The sequence below is a fragment of the Neltuma alba genome, unplaced genomic scaffold, assembly GCF_004799145.2.
Source record: "Neltuma alba isolate B1F8T4 unplaced genomic scaffold, ASM479914v2 tig00002618_pilon, whole genome shotgun sequence".
Classification (NCBI taxonomy): Eukaryota; Viridiplantae; Streptophyta; class Magnoliopsida; order Fabales; family Fabaceae; genus Neltuma; species Neltuma alba.
Window position 1 is genome coordinate 181,167 of NW_021632941.1, and position 22,839 is coordinate 204,005.

A 22,839-nucleotide genomic window follows, 5' to 3' on the forward strand; every position below is an offset into this window, starting at 1 on the left:
CCCATCATTTATTAGTGATAATAACAACAACTTCTTTATTACTTTTAGAAAGCGATAACAACTTTATTTGTAATTACGTGTTTATACAATGCATGACCACATTATGAATCCTACAAGCACCATAATGAAATGGCCTTTATATATGTGACAGTTCAAACATTTCATATTAATTTTTTCATTCAACCTTTTTGCACCCATATATAGTAATCAATGGCTTAACATAATGATTTCTATTATATTGTGAGTGGCAAGCACTTTTTTTTTTCCCTTCCATTTATATGCCAGGGAATGATATGAATGCTCATTCTCTTGTCCTGAACATAGAAAATAAATAATTAATCTGTAAAGATTAAAAAAATTAATTTAGTTATTTATAAAAATGTGTTAATTTTCTAAAATACTCTTTTAATAATTGGCGTTGGAAATTATCTCATAATGAAAACTCTCTTAATGAGTACAATTTACAAGGGATAATTCATTAATTCAAATAATAAATTGCAAATTTGAGAGATAAAATTGATTATAATATTATATTAGGATTAAAATAATTTTTAATTAGTTTTTATATTTAGAATGGATGGAATAATTTAAATAAAAAAGATTATTTGTATATGCCCATGAATCATGCTCCTTAGTACTCTTCCAGTATTTAATGTAATACTTAGTTATTGAGTTGATCTCAGTCCCAAATATAAAATCTATTTCTCATATTTATTATTTTTTTAAATTATCCTTATTGACTCTTTCAATCATAATCAAGTAAAAGATAGAGGAAAGGTATTAAGAAAGATGATTATGATATTTTAGAAAAAATATATCATATTTTTTATAATTAATTAATTTATCTAATTTTTTAATCTAATTAAATTCATTAAATAATTTTTAAACGGAGGAGTATATGTATATTCGCCTAATGCATTAAATAAGCATAGAAATGATTTGACTCCACAGCCTTTTTCCCAAGTTTTGAGAAGCTTTTAGTGTTAGGTTTTGGCTTTTTGTTTAACTGATCATGTACGTACGTCCTTACTAGCTCTTCCCGCATTAGTAGGTTTTGACGATAATCAATCATGCATGGTTTGGTATTATTTTAACGTTTTTCATATATGCATATTAATGCATCTCAACCTATATAACATGCTTTAATTTCAGGTGTTTATTAGCTGCATATTTTGTTGGCTTCATATTTGACTTGACTTTTTGACAGAGTTAAAATGAATTGATTTTACTGGCACGAGGTTTTTTATGTGTTTTTTTCTTTCATAACTACCCTTTCGTAAACTTCTAATCTAGGTCTATTTTAAAATGATAGCGTTAAGCGGTTAACTACAAGTAAAAAGTCGAAAATTTATTCAATTTTATTACAATTTTAATGAAGTACTTCCTCCGTTCCTTATTATAAGAGACAAATAACCAAATTACGTTGATAAAAAAACAGTTAAAATTAGTTGAGGACAATTAATGTGTAAAAAGTATAATGTTTTTTTCAATAATGCCCCCATTAATAAGGAGAGAGAGTATGAGAGAGAACAATTAAATTATTAAAAAAAAGAGAGGTGGAAAGGAGAGAAAGTATGAGTTAGAGACAAAATAAATAGGGGTAAAATAGGAAATCAATACAAAAAAATAGAGACAACTTTTAAGTGTCTCTTATATATGGGAACATGCCATAAACATCAAATGTCTCTTATAATAAAGAACGGAGGGAGTACTATTTAACAAACTTTTCATGAGAAGATGTTTAGATTATCCTTTCAAAAGTGATTTTATAAAGGATATTTAGATGAAAATCAAACTATGATTTTAAAAGTGTTTTTACAGTTTACGAAGTAAATATGTAGAGGAGTTTGTCTTATTTTGCAGAAATGTGCTTTTTAAAAGCACTTTTGAGGGTTATCAAACACCCATGGTATATGAAGAAAATATTTGAAAATGATTCCTAGTAGATCAAATAAAAACCCCCTAAATCCAATGAGACAACTAAAAACCCCGTATATTAATCAAGTGAGATTGAACAAGTACAGACATTAAGGAAAGAATTATGAAGTTAAAATTAACAATACGTAAGATTTTTTTTAAAATTATGGTTAAAGAACATGAATAATTATATTGTAAAAATTAACAATTAAAAAATCGGGAAAATGATTAGAAAAAAGAGCTTAAAATTGTGAAATGTCAAAATGAGAAACTAAGTTGGTGATGATGGAAAGAGAAAGAAAACTTAAATGGCTATTTTGAAATTGAAGGAAAATAATAGAAATGCCCTTTTATTAATTTCTATTCTAAAATTGATAAAATGAATTGAAAATTTGTTATTCAGAACTTGATTATTTCTTCAAGAAATAACTTTTTCTCACTTTTTTAAGTATATTTGGGTTGAGATTGCGGCTTCTTAATTTTTGTTCCAGGGTTGTTAATGGCTAGCAAAGTGTAGTCAACACCTTTACAGAAATTGTGAATGGTATTAAAGAGTGGCCTTGTTACTTGATGAATAGAAGTTGTTAATAATTTATGAAAGGGTTAAAGTGTAATTTTAACAACAAAGTTTACCTTAAAGGACACTAAGTATCATAATGTTTACTCAGGTGTAAAAATATATTTGAAGTTGTTAAAAAGAGGCATTTAGCACCAAGCTGTTAACATCTATTAGTTTATCATCAGAGGAGCCCACGAAGTCAGTTTTGAGTTGCATTTTTAACAATAAAGTTTACATCAAAGGGCATTATCATGAAATTTACTCAAATGCAAACTATACATGAACTTTTTAAAAGGAAAAAAATAATAAAATTCTTCAAATCTCATAAATGTCCATTAATTTTATTCATTTGGATCCCACCAAATGCTATATTTTCTGTCTATTAATTTTCATTTCTAAGTCGATCCATCTTTCTCTCATCATAGTTAACATGCATACTCTCTTTGTCATATCATTTTCTTAGCCTCCAAGCCTTTTATATCTATTTACGCAAAACAATGACTTTCCCTTCTAGGATGTGAGGTTCATTACTTGCACCCAAGTACTACTTCCAATCCTTAATATAGGACATAATAAACTAATTTGAGAAGATTAAGAAAATTAAATAAATTACTTTAAAGTATTATATTTATCGTTTTTTTTCAAATTAATTTGTTTGGTTTATAAACTAATATATAATCAAATAATTCATATAAATATTTTAGAGAGATCATGTACTATATGCTGTATTTAAGTAATTGTTTTACTTCTGTAATTTTTTTCCCAAATTTGTCTATTATATTAAGGAGAAGAAGGAGTAGGAATGAGTAGAGAGAAAAAGTGATATTTAATAGGACTTAAAAAAATAAAATTAATGGATGTTTATGGGAGTTGGAGAATTTTGTTATCTTTTTCTCTTTGAGAAAGGTCATATGTATTTTTACACTTAAGTAAACTTTATGGTGCCTAATATCCCTTGATGTAAATTTTCTTGTTAAAAATATGCCTTAAAACTAACTTCATAGGCCCCTTTAACGGTAAACTAATGGATGCTAATGGCGTGGTGCCAGATGCCCTCTTTTGATAACTTCATGTATATTTTTGCACCTAAATAAAATTTATGGTGTCCAGTGTCCGTTAAGGTAACTTTTATTATTAAAATTGCACCTTAAACCTTTATGAAATGTAGTCAATACCCATACAAAGTTATGAATGACTTGCAAGAGAAACCTTACTATTTGTTAATAGCCCATGAAATAGAGTCAATACTTATACAAAAATTGTGAATAACATAATGGAGTGGCCTTGTTACTTGCTAAATAAAACTTGTTAATAACTTATGAAACGTAGTCCATACCTATATAAAAATTGCGAATAATAGGTATTGGGTGGCTTTAATTTGTTACTGTAACGGGTAATTTTTCAGGGAGAACCATATTTGAGGAACACTAAAATATAGTATTAACGTAAGCCCTACAAATGAGCTGATTATATTGCACTTTCTAAGGACTTTTAACGTTGAATTTTCTTACCAAATTACCGTACTGACACCTTGAAAATTAATTAATTGTTACTGATAAACTTATACTTGTCATTGTTATAATCAAAATATTACTTGTTATATTAAATTTGTCCTTGAGCTCCAAAGTCACTATTAATCCTTTAAACCCAGAAATTGGTTCTCTAAAAAGTAGTAATCACGGTTGAATTTTTAGTTTTGATTAGTAACAAGTAGACTTGTAAATGTTTATACAGAACTTGTAATCGATTTTTAGGAAACCGCCAACCTTTAAACTTATAGTTTATATTAATTTTGAATCAAGTTCTATAGTTTATTTCTTTTAAATTGAGCCCTTATTATATTTTAATCCATTAAATCCATCCATCCTTCAAGATATAAACTGACGTAACACCGTTAATTTTAATGTGTTGGAGGCTAACTAAGTTGATACGTAAACATAACAATGTAACTTGAGCGCTAGGTGAGTTAATTCCCAATGTTTAGAATCTCCATCATTTATAGTGGGGTATTTGGAAAAGGCCAAAAGCACTTAAAAAGGTGTTTTCATGCAAATCGAGACAAAATTTATCTTACATACTTATCTCGAATACTATAAAATTATTTTCAAAAAACTAATCCAACTACCCTGTTCATTTCCGTGTGTTCTTGAGCACAACGGCTAATAAAAGGAAGAAAAATTACTCTCAAACTGTAGCAAGATAAATCTCTCTAACTAGGGCTGTGTTTGGGTGACATCCCAAACCATGGTTTGGGGAATAAATTACCCGAACGCCTACTCAAAAACCAAAACCATGGTTTTGGAAAAAGCAAAATTTTTTTGCTTTTGGATAAAAAAGGGAGAGTGTAAGAGTCTATAGGATATGTATCTTGTTATTTTTTTTATAAACATATTTTTTTATAAACATATTTTATCTTATATTTTATAAATATATATACATATTAATTATTTATTAATTATATTATCTTATGTATTATTAATTATGTTAATAAAAAATATATTATTAACAATTTTATTCCTTCAAATTAAAATATATCATAAAATCTATTTTTTCTGTAATTATCATATTAACTTATGTCTTTTTTTAGTAATTTGTATATATAAAAAGTGCTTCTGATAACAACTATCCAAACACTCTCACTTCTCAAAATTACTTTTTCATAAAATCTATTCTTTCCAGAATCTATTCTCCAGAATCACTTTTCCAAACTACGGTTTGGTTTCATCCAAACACACCCTAAGAGTGAGTGAAACTACTTATTATATGAACCAACAGTTCGTTAGTTTGAATAGAGATTTCCAGACAAAAGAGTGAAAGCAGACATTTAGGGGGTATTTGGGTGATAACCCAAACTATGGTTTGGGAAAAAATCACCCAAACACCCTTAAAAAAACCAAAACAATGGTTTTGGGAAAAACAAAATTTTTTTGCTTTTAGAAAAAAAAAAGGAGAGTGTGAGAGCTTATAGGATATGTATCTTGTTTTTTTTTTTATAAACATATTTTTTTATAAATATATTTAATATTATATCTTATAAATATATATATATTAATTATTTATTAATTATATTATCTTATGTATTATTAATTATGTTAATAAAAAATATATTATTAACAATTTTATTCCTTCAAATTAAAATATATCATAAAATATATTTTTTCTGTAATTATCATATTAACTTATGCCTTTTTTAGTAATTTGAACATGTAAAAAGTGCTTCTGGTAACAACTATCCAAGCACTCTCACTTCTCAGAATCACTTTTTCACAAAATCTATTCTTAAAAAAATCTATTCTTCCCCGAAGCTATTCTCCAAATCATGATTTGGTTATATCCAAACACCTCTTAGATCACCAATACCCAATCTTTGTTTCGTGGACATGCCTCCCTTCTTATCATCTCAACCATGCTCGATTCGAATGTCGACAACGAACAAGAAAGCTAGAGCAGAAGGGATGGGATTTAGATCCAAAAACACAAGAAATGACCATGATTATTTAGTATCTAATACATTAACCAAAATGAAAATGCATACTTTTAATTTTGTAAACTTTTTTATCGCCAAAAGCGATATGAATATTAAAGACTCTAAATATTGGAAGTTAATTTGCCCGGCGGCCAAATCACAATGTTATGTCTTTGTGTCCAACTCACTAAAATTAACGACGGTGTGTTTAGATCCTGACAAGTGGATGTATTTAACATATAGGGTCTAGTTAACAAGAGTTAATCTAATTGGTAAGGAGTTAACTCATTACTTATTAAATTGTGGTTCGAATTCCACTGTCATATAAGAATCTTACTGGTGGACAATTTGTAAAGACCTTTATAAGTGCTTCTTGAATATAGATGTGTGTTCTCACTGACCTAACTTATCTAGACTTTTGTTCACAAAAAAAAATATGTGGACCCAATTCAAAAAAAATAAATTATAGAGACTTGATTCAAAATTAATGCATTTACCCAAAAAAATTGATGTAAATTATAACATGCAAAGTAATTTCCCCTTGTAGTTTTGAACAAAAACTTGTTTTCAAAACAAAAATCAAACAAGCCAAAAGAATTTGATGTACTTATTCAATTTTAAATATAAAACCTATTTTATAGTATAATTTATACTATAAAATAGGTTTTATATTTTGAACTAGAGGAGTAATAATTATTGTTTGCGTTGCCGGCCTCTTTCCTTTTCCAGAAACAGAAGACATGAGATACTTAGCCCAAATAAATTCCAATTAAACGTAGAGGCCCAAACCATGAAGGACAATGGGCTACTCCATAACATTTCCGATGGGTCATTTTAACGCCGGATCATTACCCGTTCGTATATCTAACATTTTTAAAACCCTAACTCGCTCCGCGTTCCCAGGTTCAGATCACCGAGCTGCTGTTCAAGCAGGTTTGAAACTCGTCAATCCTTTCCCTGAATTTTTCACGTTGATTTTTTTTTTGTTTGCCTAATTATGGTTCCTATTACTGCCTCTTTCATCGATGATTCTATCTATCTGTCTGTATGGGGTTTCATGACATGGGATAACTGGGGAATATGCAACCTGGGAAATGAAAATTGCTCTGAAATGGTTAGAACCTATATGGGATGTTGAAACGGAACTTGTTTGTAGTTGTGGTTGTTCTACCGATGTTGTTTTTAACTTTCACTGCAATGATGAACTAGACAAGTGGTCGATGCGATTTGGAGCAATTGAGTTCAGGTTCACTTCCTAGCATTGCTTTGGCCTTCTAACTGTTTTTTTCGTTTTCTTTTGTGTTGAGTCCAAGTTCCTTAAAACATCAGTTTACTTTAGGTTGAATTTTATGCCGTCCATGCATCAATATAGTCTCAGGATGTCTGCATTGAGATAGCCGCTTGCATTTTATGTTTCTTTTCCATATTTATTTACGTTGAACATATTGAGTGATGTTGATAATTTGTGGTCTCTTTCCCAGATCTGTGTGAGAAAAGATGGCGGTTCCGTTGATAAGCAAGAAAATTGTGAAGAAGCGTGTCAAAAAGTTCAAGAGGCCCCAGAGTGACAGGAAAATTTCTGTTAAGGTATGTGTTATCACATGAGTACTTAGTTTACTTAGAATTGATCTTCATGTGTACTGTACTTCGTTTATCATCTAGTGACAACCGTGGGTGTGAACGGTCTGAAATTGTTGGAAATGGGACTATGAAAAATATTTCAGAGTATATTATATATTTCACATGAATTGCAGCTTCAAATATCAGTTGGCTTAAAAGTCTTTTTGAATCCGATATTCTCATTCAGCTCATCTCTCCACCTCCATAATCATAATGTAATGCTGAGACTGGTTTTGCACCTCGTTTTCACCCTTGTTTTTAGGGCTTATCATGCACTTGCAGATTCCTTTCTAAAATGTGATTACATGAACGAAGAAAGTATAAAATTATCGTTTGTGTTATGATGTACTTGATACCTTTTGGCTTTTGTCTTGTTATTACCATATCAAAGGTCATAAATAATCCCAATTGATGTAACCAAATGACAACTAAATCAGTCATCTCTGAAGGGCTTCGAAGGCCATAAAATAAAAGATAAATTGAAGTAATTAAAATAAATATTGAAATTAGCTTTATCTTAATCATTCGGATATCATTGTAGCATTCTGTAGTTTGCTTGCCAGGGAAGTTGAACCTAGTCAGTCAAAAGCAGTTCAGGCATCTGGAGACAACTCTATTATTCAAATGAATTTGTACACACACACACATATATAGATATATATATTTGGGACTGATGTATGTTTGATGCTTGATGCTTGTTCATTGCTGTGTTGTGCTCTTATATTGAGACCCATGGTAGCTATTATGACTTCCTTTTCATCTTCCTTAGCTCTTTGGGTAATCATTCATTAAGCCTATATTCTTATCGTGGTGTGCAGCCCAGCTGGCGAAGGCCAAAGGGTATTGATTCCCGTGTAAGGAGAAAGTTCAAAGGATGTACCTTGATGCCAAATATTGGTTACGGGTCAGACAAGAAGACCCGTCACCATCTCCCTAATGGATTTAAGAAATTTGTTGTGCACAATGTGAGTGAGCTGGAACTCTTGATGATGCACAACAGGTAACGGGCTCCCTTTGGTGTGCGTTTTGATCTCTGTTTCTTATTTACTGGCTCGTTTCTGTATTTATTGACGTGATGAAGTTTCAGGACTTACTGTGCTGAGATAGCGCACAACGTATCAACCCGGAAGCGTAAGGAGATTGTTGAGAGGGCAGCACAGTTGGATGTTGTTGTTACCAACAGAACAGCCAGGTTGCGTAGCCAAGAGGACGAGTGATTGGTGGTGCCAATCAAGTTTTTATTTTTATTTGTTATCGTCTTTTATTGGCTTGAAAGTTTTGGAACTTGGTGGTAAATCTTTTCCTGAATGATTGTACTGAGATACTTGGTGGAGATAGAGACTTTTTCACCCCAGCTATGGTTTGACACATTAATCACCAATGGCCTCCTCAAATTGATGAAACAATGAATATACACCAAGCATGAACCTCCACGAAATTGACAAGCCATTGGACTTAGTTGCACTATCCCTGGAAAATTGAGCTGTTGTATTTTGGGTATTGTCGCCTGTCAAATTGTAACTTGGAGGTCAAAATGACCTTTTGGATATCCTTTCTGAGAAATTTTAAGTACTATGATGTTTCTATTGAGAAACAAAATCATGAGATCATAGTATTTAAGATCCAGTACTATGATGTTTCTATTGAGAAACAAAAGCATGAGATCATAGTATTTAAGATCCATTAGAGTTGCCCTTTGTTGTTTTCCCCCCTTTTTTGGGGGGGGGGGGGCGGTTCAGGTACAACGTACACTATGCGTTAATAATATTACTTGTAATTCTATTCATTAATAAAAATTTATTCTGGTAAAATTTTAGAAAAATTGAGATCATAAAGAACAAATATGCCCTCAACTTAAAACAAATTCTCCCCCAAAAGGAAAATCAAGAATAACTTCCGCAAATCGAGGTTCGAGCAACTCCTAAAGATTGAAATACTACCACTGAAGGCTCAGAGAGCTTGGTTGAAGCATGCGGATGGAAATGGAACATGGCTTCATTTAATTATAGTAGAGTGGAGATTATAATTCTCTACTTAACAAGCACAATGCTTCAAGGAAAAAAATGGTGTGGGTACAATGTGGGTTTTATTCACCCCATGTGTCACTCTCTATGGTAATATGATTAGAAGGACCACGCGCACACACGTGGGCGCACACATGTCACTAGTGGGATTTAAACAATTAGTGAAGGTAATATAATATGTGATGTGATTGTATGGATTTGAAGCTTTACTTGCAGTCCAAGTCAATAATACTCGTTTTTCGTCTCTTATTCACAAGCTAACTTCAAAAATAATAATGATTAGTTCTTACTCAATTTTCATAGAAAAATTTTCGATGAACTTTGGACCACAAAATGCCTCCACCAGCCACTAATCACCAACTTTAATTTAGGTAAACAACTGCCTAAGCGTACTCAACGTAAAATATGGAACCAAGGGTTTTGGATAACAAGAAAGCGAAAGCAAAAGATTAAAATATGCATCCTACGTGCTGTTTTATTTTTAGCCTTTGATTATCGTGTGTAACATACGCTGTAATTAACATCATCAACTCATGAAACAGCATGACAAACCAAGACTAGGTAGCCTACATTTAGTTCCCCAAACATGATTACCTTTGATAAGAAAGATACAAATGCATAGAAAAAAAAGACATCAACTTGCGAATAAAACATGAAAAGCTTGATTTTTTTTTTTTGGGGTACACATGAAAAGCTTAATTAATTGTACAATAAAACGAAATATTAACAAGAGAGCCCTTCAATGTAGAATCACAAATTATTTCTTCTTCCAATTTTTTTGATATGTTCGGGTGCATGCAAAGCTACGTTAAACCGACTTGATACATTATGACTATTGATATAATTTGACTTTAAAAAAAATCCAAAAAAAAAAGAACGAGCTTTTTCAGGTGATTTTGTTGAATCACAAATGATTTCTTCGAATCCTTTTTATAATGCTCATTTTGCTAGAAACCTTGAGATGAGGAGTGATGTACTTTCTCCCCACGATGAGACCTGATCTACATGCTAAAGTATAATTACTGAGTAAATATTTGTATCTTGTACCAAGTTGAGTAGCTAATCTGAAAGAACCTAAAATGAAGCTGTGCCAAGGTGAGGCTAGAACAGAAAAATAATTGAACTCCCAGACTAACTTCAGCACTAGTAAATAAACAACTCCACATGAGTGGTAAAAAATAATATAAAATAAAAAGCTGATGCATCATAATCTTCCAGGCCAATTTGGACAAAAAGAAAAGCATGATGATCTTCAATCTTCTCAGTGTTGCAGTCTATCTGATATGCATGACAAACAAAATCAATCAGGAAGATGATTACCTGGATAAAGGCCGTAAAAAGGCATTATATAGAATTCAATGTATATCATCAGATCAGTGCAGACAAATAGACATGCTTAATCCACTAGACGATATGGTCTTAGATGTATAAATAATATCAATAAGCCACAAATACAAATTATAGTTCAGGTTATGCACCTTCTGGCCAGACAAAAACGATGCCCAATTTGTCTTCCTCGTCAAATTTGGTGAAAGCCAACCTTCCTATCTTTGAGAGTCACAACATTGAGGGAATTCGCAATTGCAAGCACCTGTTCTGACCTGGTTCAGAAGTTTGGAACGAACAATTTTAACCAGAAAACTTGAATCCTAGAATAACACTAATTTATTACTAGTAACAGTTTATAGGCATCAACATTGCATCTCTAATGGTTCCAAACCTCTTTATGATAGCAACTAGTGACAATACTATAGTAAGACATTAACCGTGGGCATATACATGATTCTCCATATATATTGGATAATTCTTGAAAAGGAACCATGCTTACTGTTCCTGTAAAAGTTGGTCTTGAGGAATATAGATCAGGAACATTAGCGTAGGCTAACTGATCATATTGACCAAAATAAAGGGGGAAAAAATAACGGGAAAGGGCATCACCTAGAAAGGAGAAAATGACAAGCAAAGGGCAGCAATTGCTGTTAAGGTAATTCAGAAGACAGGATCAAAAGCCCCAACTGGTGGAAGCGGTTTACCAACAAATATCCTCTATCTTTCCTTGTGTTTATGATGCATAGATACTTTAAAAGGGGACTAACAAGTTGCTCTCAGGAAGACAAAAAGCCAAAAACAGGAGATCCACAAACCTTTCGAAAAGTAAAAGATACCCTTCTTGAAGCTCTTCTGATAACTCTCTCATTCACCTTGTCAATCTGTGGGAGTTAAAATCCTCATGGAATTATTTATAGACAATAATATGATCAGGGCACACCTAAAAGTATATTAAGAAAGGACGAGTGTTTCTGATCAATCTTCAAAGTTTCATGCTAATAAAAGAAGAAAGTAGTCATTATTGATCCAGAAATGACGTTATCAAACCTTGTGGTGAGGAATGTAATGGTGCCATGCATATCGCGCTTCTCCAGACATCAGTAGCATAGATCGAGGGGGAAGATAGATAGCCTTCCGAATAAAATTTAGATCATCCTCTGGACTTTCCACTTCTGAGGCAACTCTGGGAACCCAATCACCATTTGCATATCTCCTGAACTCCATTATACAAGGCCCAGCTAATGAAAGGCTGAAAATTAAATCTTCAAATGCAGAATGGGTGTCTATGTGAGGGGACAAGCCCACACCAGAAGGGTACTCATTTACCTGTATCATAATATTGACACTCAAAACATCAGACATAAGGAGACAATATTAATATATAAAATAACCTAATGGTAACAACATACTTGTAATAAATATACAATTCCATTAGTTCAGCAATACTTAGCTTACCGTAAGTTGGTCCAAAACTACATTTTCAGCATTCCTGAGAGTTGGGAATGATGAGATCCTTTCAAGTATGGGGAAAACAAATGATGGAAGTTCACCCAAGCGGTGCTTTGTATTAACATTCCTTGTCTGCGCAGCCAAATAAAAGTGGACAGTAAAGCCTATAGCAATCAATATTATTCTCATATTACTCAACACGGTATTTTATCTTGAGCAGTACTTGAAACCTTTCAGGAAAGAAAAAATCACCAATTGAGCAAAAGAATCAGTTATCTGACTTGGAAGAAATCAGATCGTAATAATTTAGAGGCAATAACAATGACTAAATGAAAAGCATAATGGCAAAGAAATTAGAGAAATAAATACATAAAAACAGATAATAGCACCAATATGATATTATCCTTGAACATGGAAATTAGTCCCACATAAAAGAGGAGAAAGATATTGCATTTGTATTAGATAAATGACTGAAAGAATACGATTAAATATTTGATATTTGTAGTAACGGTTTTTATATGGCATCTTGGGATGGACAGTGTTATGGCGGAATAGAGGCAAAGAAAAAGGAGATTTTGATTATCTTTAATTGGGCTATTGGAGGAGAGAATGTTTGAAGCAAAATGCACGTAGATACTCACTATGGTCTTATATATAAGCTACAAATAACCAAATTACATAGATTAAAAAGTTGGTCAAAATTGGTTGAAAAATTGAAAGTGTAAAAAAATGTAAGCTTTTTCCAAATATACCCTTATTCATGGAGAAAGTGAGTGAGACAGAATCAGTGGGAAAAGAGATGAGAGAGAATAAGTGAGAAAGAGACATTAGTGAGACATGTAATCAAAGGGGAGTAAAAATGGGGAAAAATGCATTAAATGTTCAGACATATTCAAAGTGTAACTTGTAAAAAGGACCAAACCCATTTAAAAAACTGTAGTTTATAAAAAGGACCAGAGTGAGTATGTTCTAAGCATATCAACCAATATAACGATGCACCAATTTTGATGAAAAACAGTAGTGGTGCATCGTGATTACAAAAAATTCACTATCAGGTTATAAACTTACATCATAACAAAACTCATAACCATAGTGTTGAACCCTTCTTTTGGAAAGATGATTCCAAGGTCTGCAGTCAACTTCTTGGAGCAATGCCTGGGAAGATGGAAAAGGACCATACTCATCATACGATAATTAAATTAGGAATAGAAATATAAGATTGGAAAAAAAAATACAAATATGAAAAGAAAAACTATATTAAAGCTAAGGCAAAAACAGCTAACCTTCTCTTCCTTAGTACTAATGAAGTCATGCACAAGGTAAAGGCCTGGAATGCCAAGATCTGAGGCTGTGATAGACACAGGAACCAAGTTATTTACCTGACTCTAAACAAACATGTAAACTTATCAACAAACATGGATAATGAAGAAATCCATTGCAACAACCAACATTAAAAGGAAAATCATCTCCTCACACAAGTAATTTACCATCTACTCAAACGACTTTTTTCAACTTAAACATTCAACTTAGGGATGATTAAATTTTCTCAAGCAACAAAATATGATAATAGACAGAACACATAATTATAAATAAAGTGATGTCTTTTCATATACACCTCAATGCAGCACAAAAACTGAATATTAATTCTAGCCAAGGATCAGTCTTTGGGCCTAGTTGAGAGATGGGGGTAAGATGGGTTTGGAAGGGAATCCAAGGAAAAGCTTTCCAAAGCTCTTCAGGACATCAAATTAAGACACACTAAAGGAAACCAGAAAAAAATATGGACTATAATTAAATGGAAAATAAAAAATAAGAGAAAAAAGAGAAGGACACAACAATTTGTTGAAATTACAAGTGTGTGAAAATAGGTGATATTCAAGAGGATCGTATAAATCAAATTGGAATGGAAGTTTGTGTTTCATCTCTTTGCTACAGAAAAGCTGAAGAAAATTTGACCTTCAATCACTTGATATTAATTAATCACTTCGTATTAATTAGGCTCACAAAGTCAAGCAAATAGAAAATGACCACAATACTACTTGACGATAACAAGAAGAATGCCGACTATTACAGCAACAACATGTGCTTATAAGGTCAATGATATGCTTAGCCTTTATGATCAAAACAATGTAATTTATTCACATTTCTTAAGACTTCGAAGTTGCCAGCACAGCTGGAGGCCTAGAGAAATACCAATCAATATCCAAATAGACACTGCTCTAGTTTGGTAGAAAAATCCAAGGGCAATTGGTTCTGATAAGAAGAAACAAAAAATGTAATAGTCGGATCTAAATTAAGTTAGAATCATTCTGGCTTTAAGAAATAGTTGTGACTAATATATACAATTGGAAAAAGAGAAAGATACAAGTCTGAGCATAAAAGAAGAGCAAAGTCTTCTTCCACTGAAGGATCTGATTATATTTTCATCCTAAACCCCTCATATCCCTAAAGTTTTTCAGGTCAAGAAGTTAAATGATAGATATCAATATGATACCTTCAATTTCAAAATAATTGTTGGGAGTGGGCCTCCGCTATTAGGCCCAAAGTAGTTTTTTGTTTCTGGTTTGACTAAGTAACAGCCTTTTAGGGTTAATTATCTTTATTATCATTATTTCCGTGTTTCTAGGGATCATAGAATTATTCTGTTTCCTTTATTATGTTTTTTCCGTATTGTATCCTAGGAAGATCTCGGATGATTTTGTGAGATCTCCTCCTCTCTCCTATAAATATAGCGCTCTGTACAGTGAATAAAATATACCATTCAGCGCACCATATTGTTCATGGTATCAGAGTGCCACCCATGTCCTTCAAAGAAGTGCTGATCGGTCAGCCCAGAATCCTCAATACCGATGGTGAAAAGACCCCATCATCATCGGAGCCAAACAAGGACTCCTCAACCACGACCGATAGCGATGGGAGCAAGTCAACTAGACTGGTAAATGACTCTCTCTCTAGCCTGATCATTACCCATCGGCTGAATGGGAATAATTATCTTCAATGGTCCCAAAACATGCTCATGTTTGTTCGTGGAAGGAAGAAGGAAAAATATCTCACTTGAGATCCGAAACCACCAGAAGCTGGTGATCCTCAATACGACACTTGGTGTGCAGATAATAACTTGGTAATGACTTGGTTGGTTCATTCCATGACACCCAAGATTAGCGAGAATTATTTGCTCGCCAGTTCTGCTCATGAAATCTAGGAATCAGCTAGGCGTACCTACTCAGTGAAGGAAAACACAACCGCGCCGCCATATTACAAGTAAAGCAATTACTCTGCAACCCCTCACAAGGGGAAAAATCTATGACAGTATATTACAGCACCCTTGTGAGACTTTGGCAGCAAATTGACCTTTATGGGGTCCAATGGTCATGCCATACCGATGAATTCTACTACAAAAAGGTAATTGATAGAGAAAGATGCTATGAATTTCTACTTGGTCTTAATGATACTTTTGAGGATATTAGGGGGCGTATCATGAGCATCAAACCTATCCCGACTCTTGAGGATGTCTTTAATATGGTCAAGAATGAGAAAAGCCGAAAAGCTCTAATCCAGAGTCTGTCTTCCATTACTCCTTCCCCTATGATTCAGAGTTCAGCAATGGTGACTCGTAATAACCAAGGGGGAGACTATAAGGGAAAGAAATCTTCCTTGAAGTGTGATCATTGCAACAAAAATGGACACACACGGGATACTTGCTGGAAGATACATGGGAAACCAGCCCATTTGAAGCAACGGTCTAAAGGAGAAAGCAGGGGACTTTGTAACAGGCACCCCCATTGATTAGAATGATAGTCTGGATCACGAAGAGCTTTCTATGCTGCGACGAATTTTACATAAGTATTCTCACAACAAGCCAAGTGAACAACCTACTCCTACTGTTACGTTAGCCCATGCAGGTACTGTTTTATTTATTGCTTTGATTTAAGTGCTATCACGGGGTCTAAGAATATTTGGGTGGTCGATTCTGGAGCCACATATCACATTACAGGTTATAGGGAATTATTCTCAACACTTAGTCCTTATGCTGAACACTCTCGGGTTCAAGTTGCAAATAATACCTATGCTACAGTTATGGGTTCTGGAACTATCATTTTATCTGAAAAAATTATTCTTGAAAATGTTCTCTATGTACCTGACATAAAACGTAATCTGCTCTCTGTAAAGCATTTGGCCCACAAGTTAAATTGCCTAGTTATCTTTGACAAGTCTCAATGTGATTTTCAGGACATAGCTTTGGGGAAGGTGATTGGCAAAGCTAAGGAAAGTAATGGGCTAATTATTTCGAGGGCGATCACATCAGTAAAAGCTGTGCAACTGCTTCTGCAATTTATTCTAAACCTGCTTCTCTTATGTCTTCTGAGGAAATTTTGTTATGGCATTATAGGCTAGGTCATCCAAGTTTTGATTACATGAGAATTTTGTTTCCAAATTCAATGAATAAAAATACTTCTCAGTTTATTTGTGATACCTGTCAGTTTGCCAAACAAACTCGGAATTCTTATCCTCTTAGTTCTTATACTCCAATCCAACCTTTTGCCCTTATTCATAGTGATGTTTGTGGACCATCAAGGGTTGCCACTAATTCTAAAGCAAGATGGTTCGTTACTTTTATTGATGATCATACCCGTTTAACTTGGCTTTTTCTGATGAAAGATAAATATGAAGTTTTCACTGTTTACAGTTTTTTATGCCTTTATTCAAACACAATTCAATGCTTCCATTAAAATTCTTCGAAGTGATAATGGGAGAGAATATCTTAACTCTAAATTCCAGCATTTTCTTGCTGAAAAAGGCATTCACTACCAAACCTCTTGTGCGTACACACCTCAACAAAATGGCGTGGCTGAGCGCAAAAATAGACATCTTTTGGAAGTAGCTCAGGCTCTTTTAATTGGCCAAACTGTCCCAAACAATTTCTGGGGGGATGCAGTTCTTACTGCAACTTATCTCATAAATAGAATGCCTTCCAAAGTTTTGAAATTTCAAACCCCTCTCCAAAAATTTCTAGAATTTTTTCCTACCTCCCATCTTATTAATTCTCGTCCAAGCCGTGTATTTGGCTGCATAGCATTTGTGTTCAGTGATGACAGTGGGAAATTAGATTCTAGGTCCATCAAATGCATTTTTTTGGGCTATTCTTCCACACAAAAAGGGTATAAATGTTACTCTCCAGCCACAAAACAGGTTTATATCACAATGAATGTCAAGTTTGTTGAAACACTTCCATTTTATTACAAATCACCCATTCAGGGGGAGCAGACTAGTGAATGGCTTATTTGTCCTACAGCGGATACTCCCACTTATCCCATGGATGGGCACCCTATAACTGGAACTCAAACATCACTAGACAGACCTACATCACTAGACAGACCTGAATTTCCAGCAACCGAACCAACAGCTGAACCTGAACCATCCATAAACAGGCCTGAAATCACCTGTCCTCACCTAGAACCACCAAATGCCCAACCAGAAACTCAGCCAAATAGAGCTGAAATCCAAGCAGAATCAGAAATCAGACCTGAACCTGTACCTAATACAACCCCGGAAGTAAACCCAAGCTCATATGGGGATGAAAACAGGGAGAATCAGATTGAGCAGCCAGCACACCAAGAAGATCCCATTACCATTCCGAGGCAGAGCCATGAAACTCTACCTGAGGCTACTCCTGAAGATCTTCAATGGCCTATTGCACTAAGAAAAGGCAAGAGAAGTTGTACACGGCACCCAATCAGCAAGTATGTCTCCTATGAGAGGCTTAATTCTCAATTTAAGGCATTTGTTACTACTATTGACAAGGAAGAAGTTCCAAAAAATTTTGAGGAAGCTATGACTGATCCAAACTGGAAATTAGCAATTGAAGAAGAGTTGAGGGCCCTAGATCAAAATAAAACCCGGGAAATTGCTAATTTACCTCGTGGGAAGTCTCTTGTAGGAAGTAAATGGGTATTTACCAATAAATTTAATCCTGGTGGAAGTATAAACAAGTATAAGGCAAGACTAGTTGCAAGGGGTTTCACCCAAACTCATGGGATTGACTATCAAGAGACATTTGCACCGGTCGCTAAATTTAACACTATAAATGTCCTCCTTTCTATTGCAGCAAATCTAGATTGGCCTTTGCATCAATTGGATGTAAAAAACACCTTTCTAAATGGAGACTTAGAGGAAGAAGTTTATATGGAAGTACCTTTAGGATTGCGTGGTCCAGAAAATGAAGACAAGGTTTGCAAACTACACAAGTCTCTGTATGGTTTGAAACAGTCCCCTAGGGCATGGTTCGAAAGGTTCACACGTGCCATGAAGGGATTTGGATACAAACAATGCCAAATAGATCATACATTATTTGTTAAACACCATGCTAATAGAATAATAGTGTTGATTGTGTATGTTGATGATATGGTGTTAACAGGTAATGATCCTGAAGAAATTAAAAACTCGAAGGGAAGACTAGCCATCAAATTTGAAGTAAAAGACCTCGGCAACCTAAGATATTTTCTTGGGTTAGAGATTGCCAGATCACAGAAGGGTATTAGAGTATCACAGAGAAAATACACTCTAGATTTGCTCAAAGAAACCGGGATGCTTGGGGCCAGGCCTGCTGATACTCCTATGGAGTTCAATTGTAATTTGGAAATTTCTCCTGATGGAAAGTCTGTTAACAGGGAGAGATATCAAAGGCTAGTGGGAAAGTTGATCTACTTGGCCCATACAAGGCCAGATATATCCTTTGCTGTGGGGGTTGTTAGTCAATTTGCAAATAATCCTCAGAAAGAACATATGGAAGCTGTGTACCGTATAGTTAGATAGCTGAAGAAAACTCCTGGTAAAGGTCTATTTTTCTGCAAAGGGGACAAATAGGATATTGAGATATACACTGATGGAAACAAGAGGGTGCCTGATCTAAAGGGTGATACAAGTATAGAAGTATATACAGATGCAGATTGGGCAGGTGCAATAAGTGACCGACGGTCTACCACAGGATACTGCATGTTTGTCTGGGGAAATCTGGTGACTTGGAGGAGTAAGAAACAATCTGTTGTGTCAAGAAGCTCGGCTGAGTCAGAATACGAGGTGCTGGCTCTTGGAATTTGTGAAGGAATCTGGGTAGTTCGGTTGATCAAGGAACTGGGTATAGAAGTAATCACACCAATCAAGATGTGGTGTGATAGTATGGCAGCTTTAAAGATTGCAAACAATCCTGTACAGCATGATCGAACAAAGCACGTTGAGATTGATAGACATTTTATCAAAGAAAAAATTGAAGCTAAGGAAATTGATCTCTCATACATTCCTTCTGGAAAGCAGGTGGCAGATGTAATGATTAAGCCACTTGTAAAAACAAAGTTCAATGAGCTCACAAGCAAGCTGGGAATGCTCAACATTTATTCTCCAGCTTGAGGGGGAGTGTTGGAAGTGGGCCTCCGCTATTAGGCCCAAAGTAGTTCTTTGTTTCTGGTTTGTCTAAGTAACAGCCTTTTAGGGTTAATTATCTTTATTATCATTATTTCCTTGTTTCTAGGGATCATAGAATTATTCTGTTTCCTTTATTATGTTATTTCCATATTGTATCCTAGGAAGATCTCGGATGATTCTGTGAGATCTCCTCCTCTCTCCTATAAATATAGCGCTCTGTACAGTGAATAAAATATACCATTCAGCACACCATATGGTTCAATAATTATTTACCATATTGCTTGAGAAGATCCAGTACCTGTGAAACAGGCTGAAGCATTGAGTAACGAATATGTAAAGATCGGCCTCCAAGTTTGGAACACGGAACTCCATTTAATCCCTTTAAGGCAGCTTTGGCAGAACTTTCTTCAGAAAAAGATACAATGACACGGGTACCACTCTCATCTGCTGCATAAACTCCCTTTACATCCCCAAATTCACTAAACACAGATGCAATAGCATCATGAGAAAGTCCCACAGCTGGGCCACAGTTTGCAACATAGAGGTTTGGACTCAATTCACCATCATTCTTAGGACGCACAAACCTTGCCATAGCCACTAATCTTTTATCATTCTTCAACTACAAAAATGAATAATTGAAGACTCAGTTCCAGTGGAGTCAAATGTACAATAAGGTTACAATGAATTGCAATAATGTAACAGCTATAAAACACTTACTCAAACACCCAGCAAAACACTATTTTCAATAATCAGAAATGACTCAAGCAAAATACTGAACCACATAAGAGACAGACAAAACAAATACCACAATAGGTCTGCATTATATGGCTCAAGCAAAATACTGAACCAAATAAGAGACAGAGAAAACAAATACCAAAATAGGTCTGCATTATATGGCTTAAAATCCAAACATTTGAAGCTAAGACCCTCCATCAAAGTTGTGAATACATAGGGTTCTTATATATAGGCTTTAGGTTCACTAGTACATTACTTTTCAGATAAATGTTGTTGGTCTGTTTCTTCTGGATGTATGTATTGATTTTAAAAAAAAAAAAAAAAAAAGGAAAAATTTCCATCAATTTTCTCATCTTGGCTAAGGAACATGAAAGCCAGCCTGAATGCTGATTTGCTATGAGTTGCAGTGTAGAAAGAAAAGCTTTTTTTCTCCATAATAATTAAAATAAGGAACTCAATTGTCAGGTTATAATGCAGAATTACCCATTATGGGCTGTCGCAATGAACCCAAAACTGGTCATCAAGTCCACCTTTCAAAAGGAAAAACATGTAATGCATGCTTTGTATTAGAACTATCAAAGCAGGCTAGTCCATACTGGCTTGTCACAAGTAACTGGGCTCAATTGCTCAAATTTACAAATCAAGCCTTTCTTATTTTCTAGGTTTTTTGGTCTTCAACTATGTAAGACTATAGAATTTCAAGGAAAGATAACCAATACAAAAAGTTATTCATTTCAAACTCCGTGACTAAGGTCTGAATTTCATTTGCTTCACTAAGGTTTCTTACCATCATCATGAATTCAACAAACTCAACAATTTGGTTTTCATGGACTTGATGCAACAGGGAACTATTTTGCTAGTCACACATAGTTGTGACTCGCCTCTCGCAGGCTCCTGGGGAAAGAGGGGGAAATGGGAGGGGTCGCCCTAAAACCTAAGCTTGATGACCTCAAATCAATATATTCATTTTCTTTTCCAGCTATGATCAAAATCGGTTCAAATACCCACTTATAGTCGTTCTACATATTGGCTTATCTTGGACAACATAGGAAGCTACTGCACCAAAAAAATTAAAAAAAAAAACTATATTCTTACATCTCAGGATCCACAACCTATATATTTTCCATCTTATGTTCAACTCAAAGTTCTTCAATTTTTAAGTTTTAGGAGCTCATCTATCACATGTGCTTTGACCTATATCTAAATTTAGCTACTCGGAAAAGGTTGGTAAACGCCGTTAGATAGATTGAATGGCAATTAGCACGTAGAAATGAGGACTTCAATCCTAGGACATACAGTTTCTGACGCCAAGTAAATCAAAGCTGGCAATTGAACAGACCCGCAGGTTTCATCCACCTAGGCATTCATAATCATCCTTCATTGAGCAACCAACTCAGGACAGGCGCCAAGCAGCAATAATGCAAATATCATCCACCAGAACATTGCCACCAGCCAATTCTTATCTCATATTTCATAAACCCAGACTCAACAGTGGGGAGAAGGTGGATACTAACAGCGGTGCAGAGAACAACGTCCAAATCGCCGACCAGCTAACACGGTGGCGCTGCGGATGCAGGTGGCTAGCGTTCCTCTAGGATAGTGTTGGTGTTGGTGATCGGGCGTAGCCGTTCGCGGGCTCTGAGGCTGAGCGACGCCAATGAGGTTGGGGCGCTAGTGGGAAGCGCGGGATGGCGGAGGGGAGGGCAAACAAATACAATTCTCAAGGCCTAACTTCGCATTCTTCACAATCAATTAAATTTTATTAATAAAATCAATTATTAGACTACCAATCAAATTTTAAACGAGAATATTTCTAAAAAGAAATTTAAATTTTATTAGTCTAACCAATTTTTTTGCCCTTATAATCTAACTAATTTAAACTATATTTTTTAATAATTAGTAAGTCATCAAAGAAAATAGTAACTTCATTTTTGCTGACTTCTTTTTTAGGACATATAATTCACTTCAAATCTTTTAACAGCACTTATAAACTAATTTATTGTTAACTCAACATTCAAAAGTATTTTTTTTCATGATGCTTGTTATTCATTATTCTCAAATACTTTTAAAAAAAATATTTTTATGTATCCAGTATTTGAAAATATATTTTAGTTGTCGAGAAAAATAGAATAAAATTGCACAAAACATAACAATAAATTAGTTTAGAAGACTACAAAGAAATAACTCATGTGCTTTAAAATTCCTTGTGATTATTAAATGAGATTCCAACAAGAAATTTTTTCCTTAAAATTAAATATCTTTACTATCTATACTTCCTTAAATTCTTCTTTTAGAATCTGTGTGATTAAGGAGAGAGATTT

At 34.2% G+C, this 22,839-nt stretch overlaps 2 protein-coding genes and 1 long non-coding RNA gene across 8 annotated transcripts; 2 read left to right on the forward strand and 1 right to left on the reverse strand.

Annotated features, from left to right (window-relative positions):
• The first annotated feature begins 6,853 nt into the window (after positions 1-6,853).
• On the forward strand, positions 6,854-9,186 carry LOC114734156 (60S ribosomal protein L32-1). Its single transcript, XM_028921705.1, has 4 exons — positions 6,854-6,875; positions 7,424-7,529; positions 8,381-8,562; positions 8,650-9,186. The coding sequence occupies exons 2-4, from the start codon at positions 7,440-7,442 to the stop codon at positions 8,777-8,779; spliced, it is 402 nt and encodes a 133-aa protein (XP_028777538.1). The 5' UTR covers positions 6,854-6,875; positions 7,424-7,439; the 3' UTR covers positions 8,780-9,186.
• A 1,294-nt stretch (positions 9,187-10,480) lies between these two features.
• On the reverse strand, positions 10,481-22,210 carry LOC114734110 (alkylated DNA repair protein ALKBH8 homolog). Of its 6 annotated transcripts, none has more exons than XM_028921675.1 (10): positions 22,033-22,210; positions 20,368-20,402; positions 20,082-20,262; positions 13,648-13,749; positions 13,433-13,519; positions 12,371-12,496; positions 11,963-12,241; positions 11,731-11,796; positions 11,065-11,187; positions 10,481-10,906 (listed from the first exon to the last, which is right to left on the reverse strand). In XM_028921675.1, the coding sequence occupies exons 2-9, from the start codon at positions 20,373-20,375 to the stop codon at positions 11,131-11,133; spliced, it is 906 nt and encodes a 301-aa protein (XP_028777508.1). In that variant the 5' UTR covers positions 20,376-20,402; positions 22,033-22,210; the 3' UTR covers positions 10,481-10,906; positions 11,065-11,130. The 6 variants fall into 6 exon arrangements, with proteins under 6 accessions (XP_028777508.1, XP_028777499.1, XP_028777491.1 ...); XM_028921666.1 differs by having other exon boundaries at positions 21,815-22,210; XM_028921658.1 differs by having other exon boundaries at positions 20,082-20,402.
• Positions 18,893-19,872, forward strand: LOC114734149 (uncharacterized). Its single transcript, XR_003739139.1, has 3 exons — positions 18,893-18,904; positions 19,526-19,527; positions 19,776-19,872. It is a non-coding gene; the product is annotated as an uncharacterized LOC114734149 (long non-coding RNA).
• Positions 22,211-22,839: the final 629 nt, after the last annotated feature.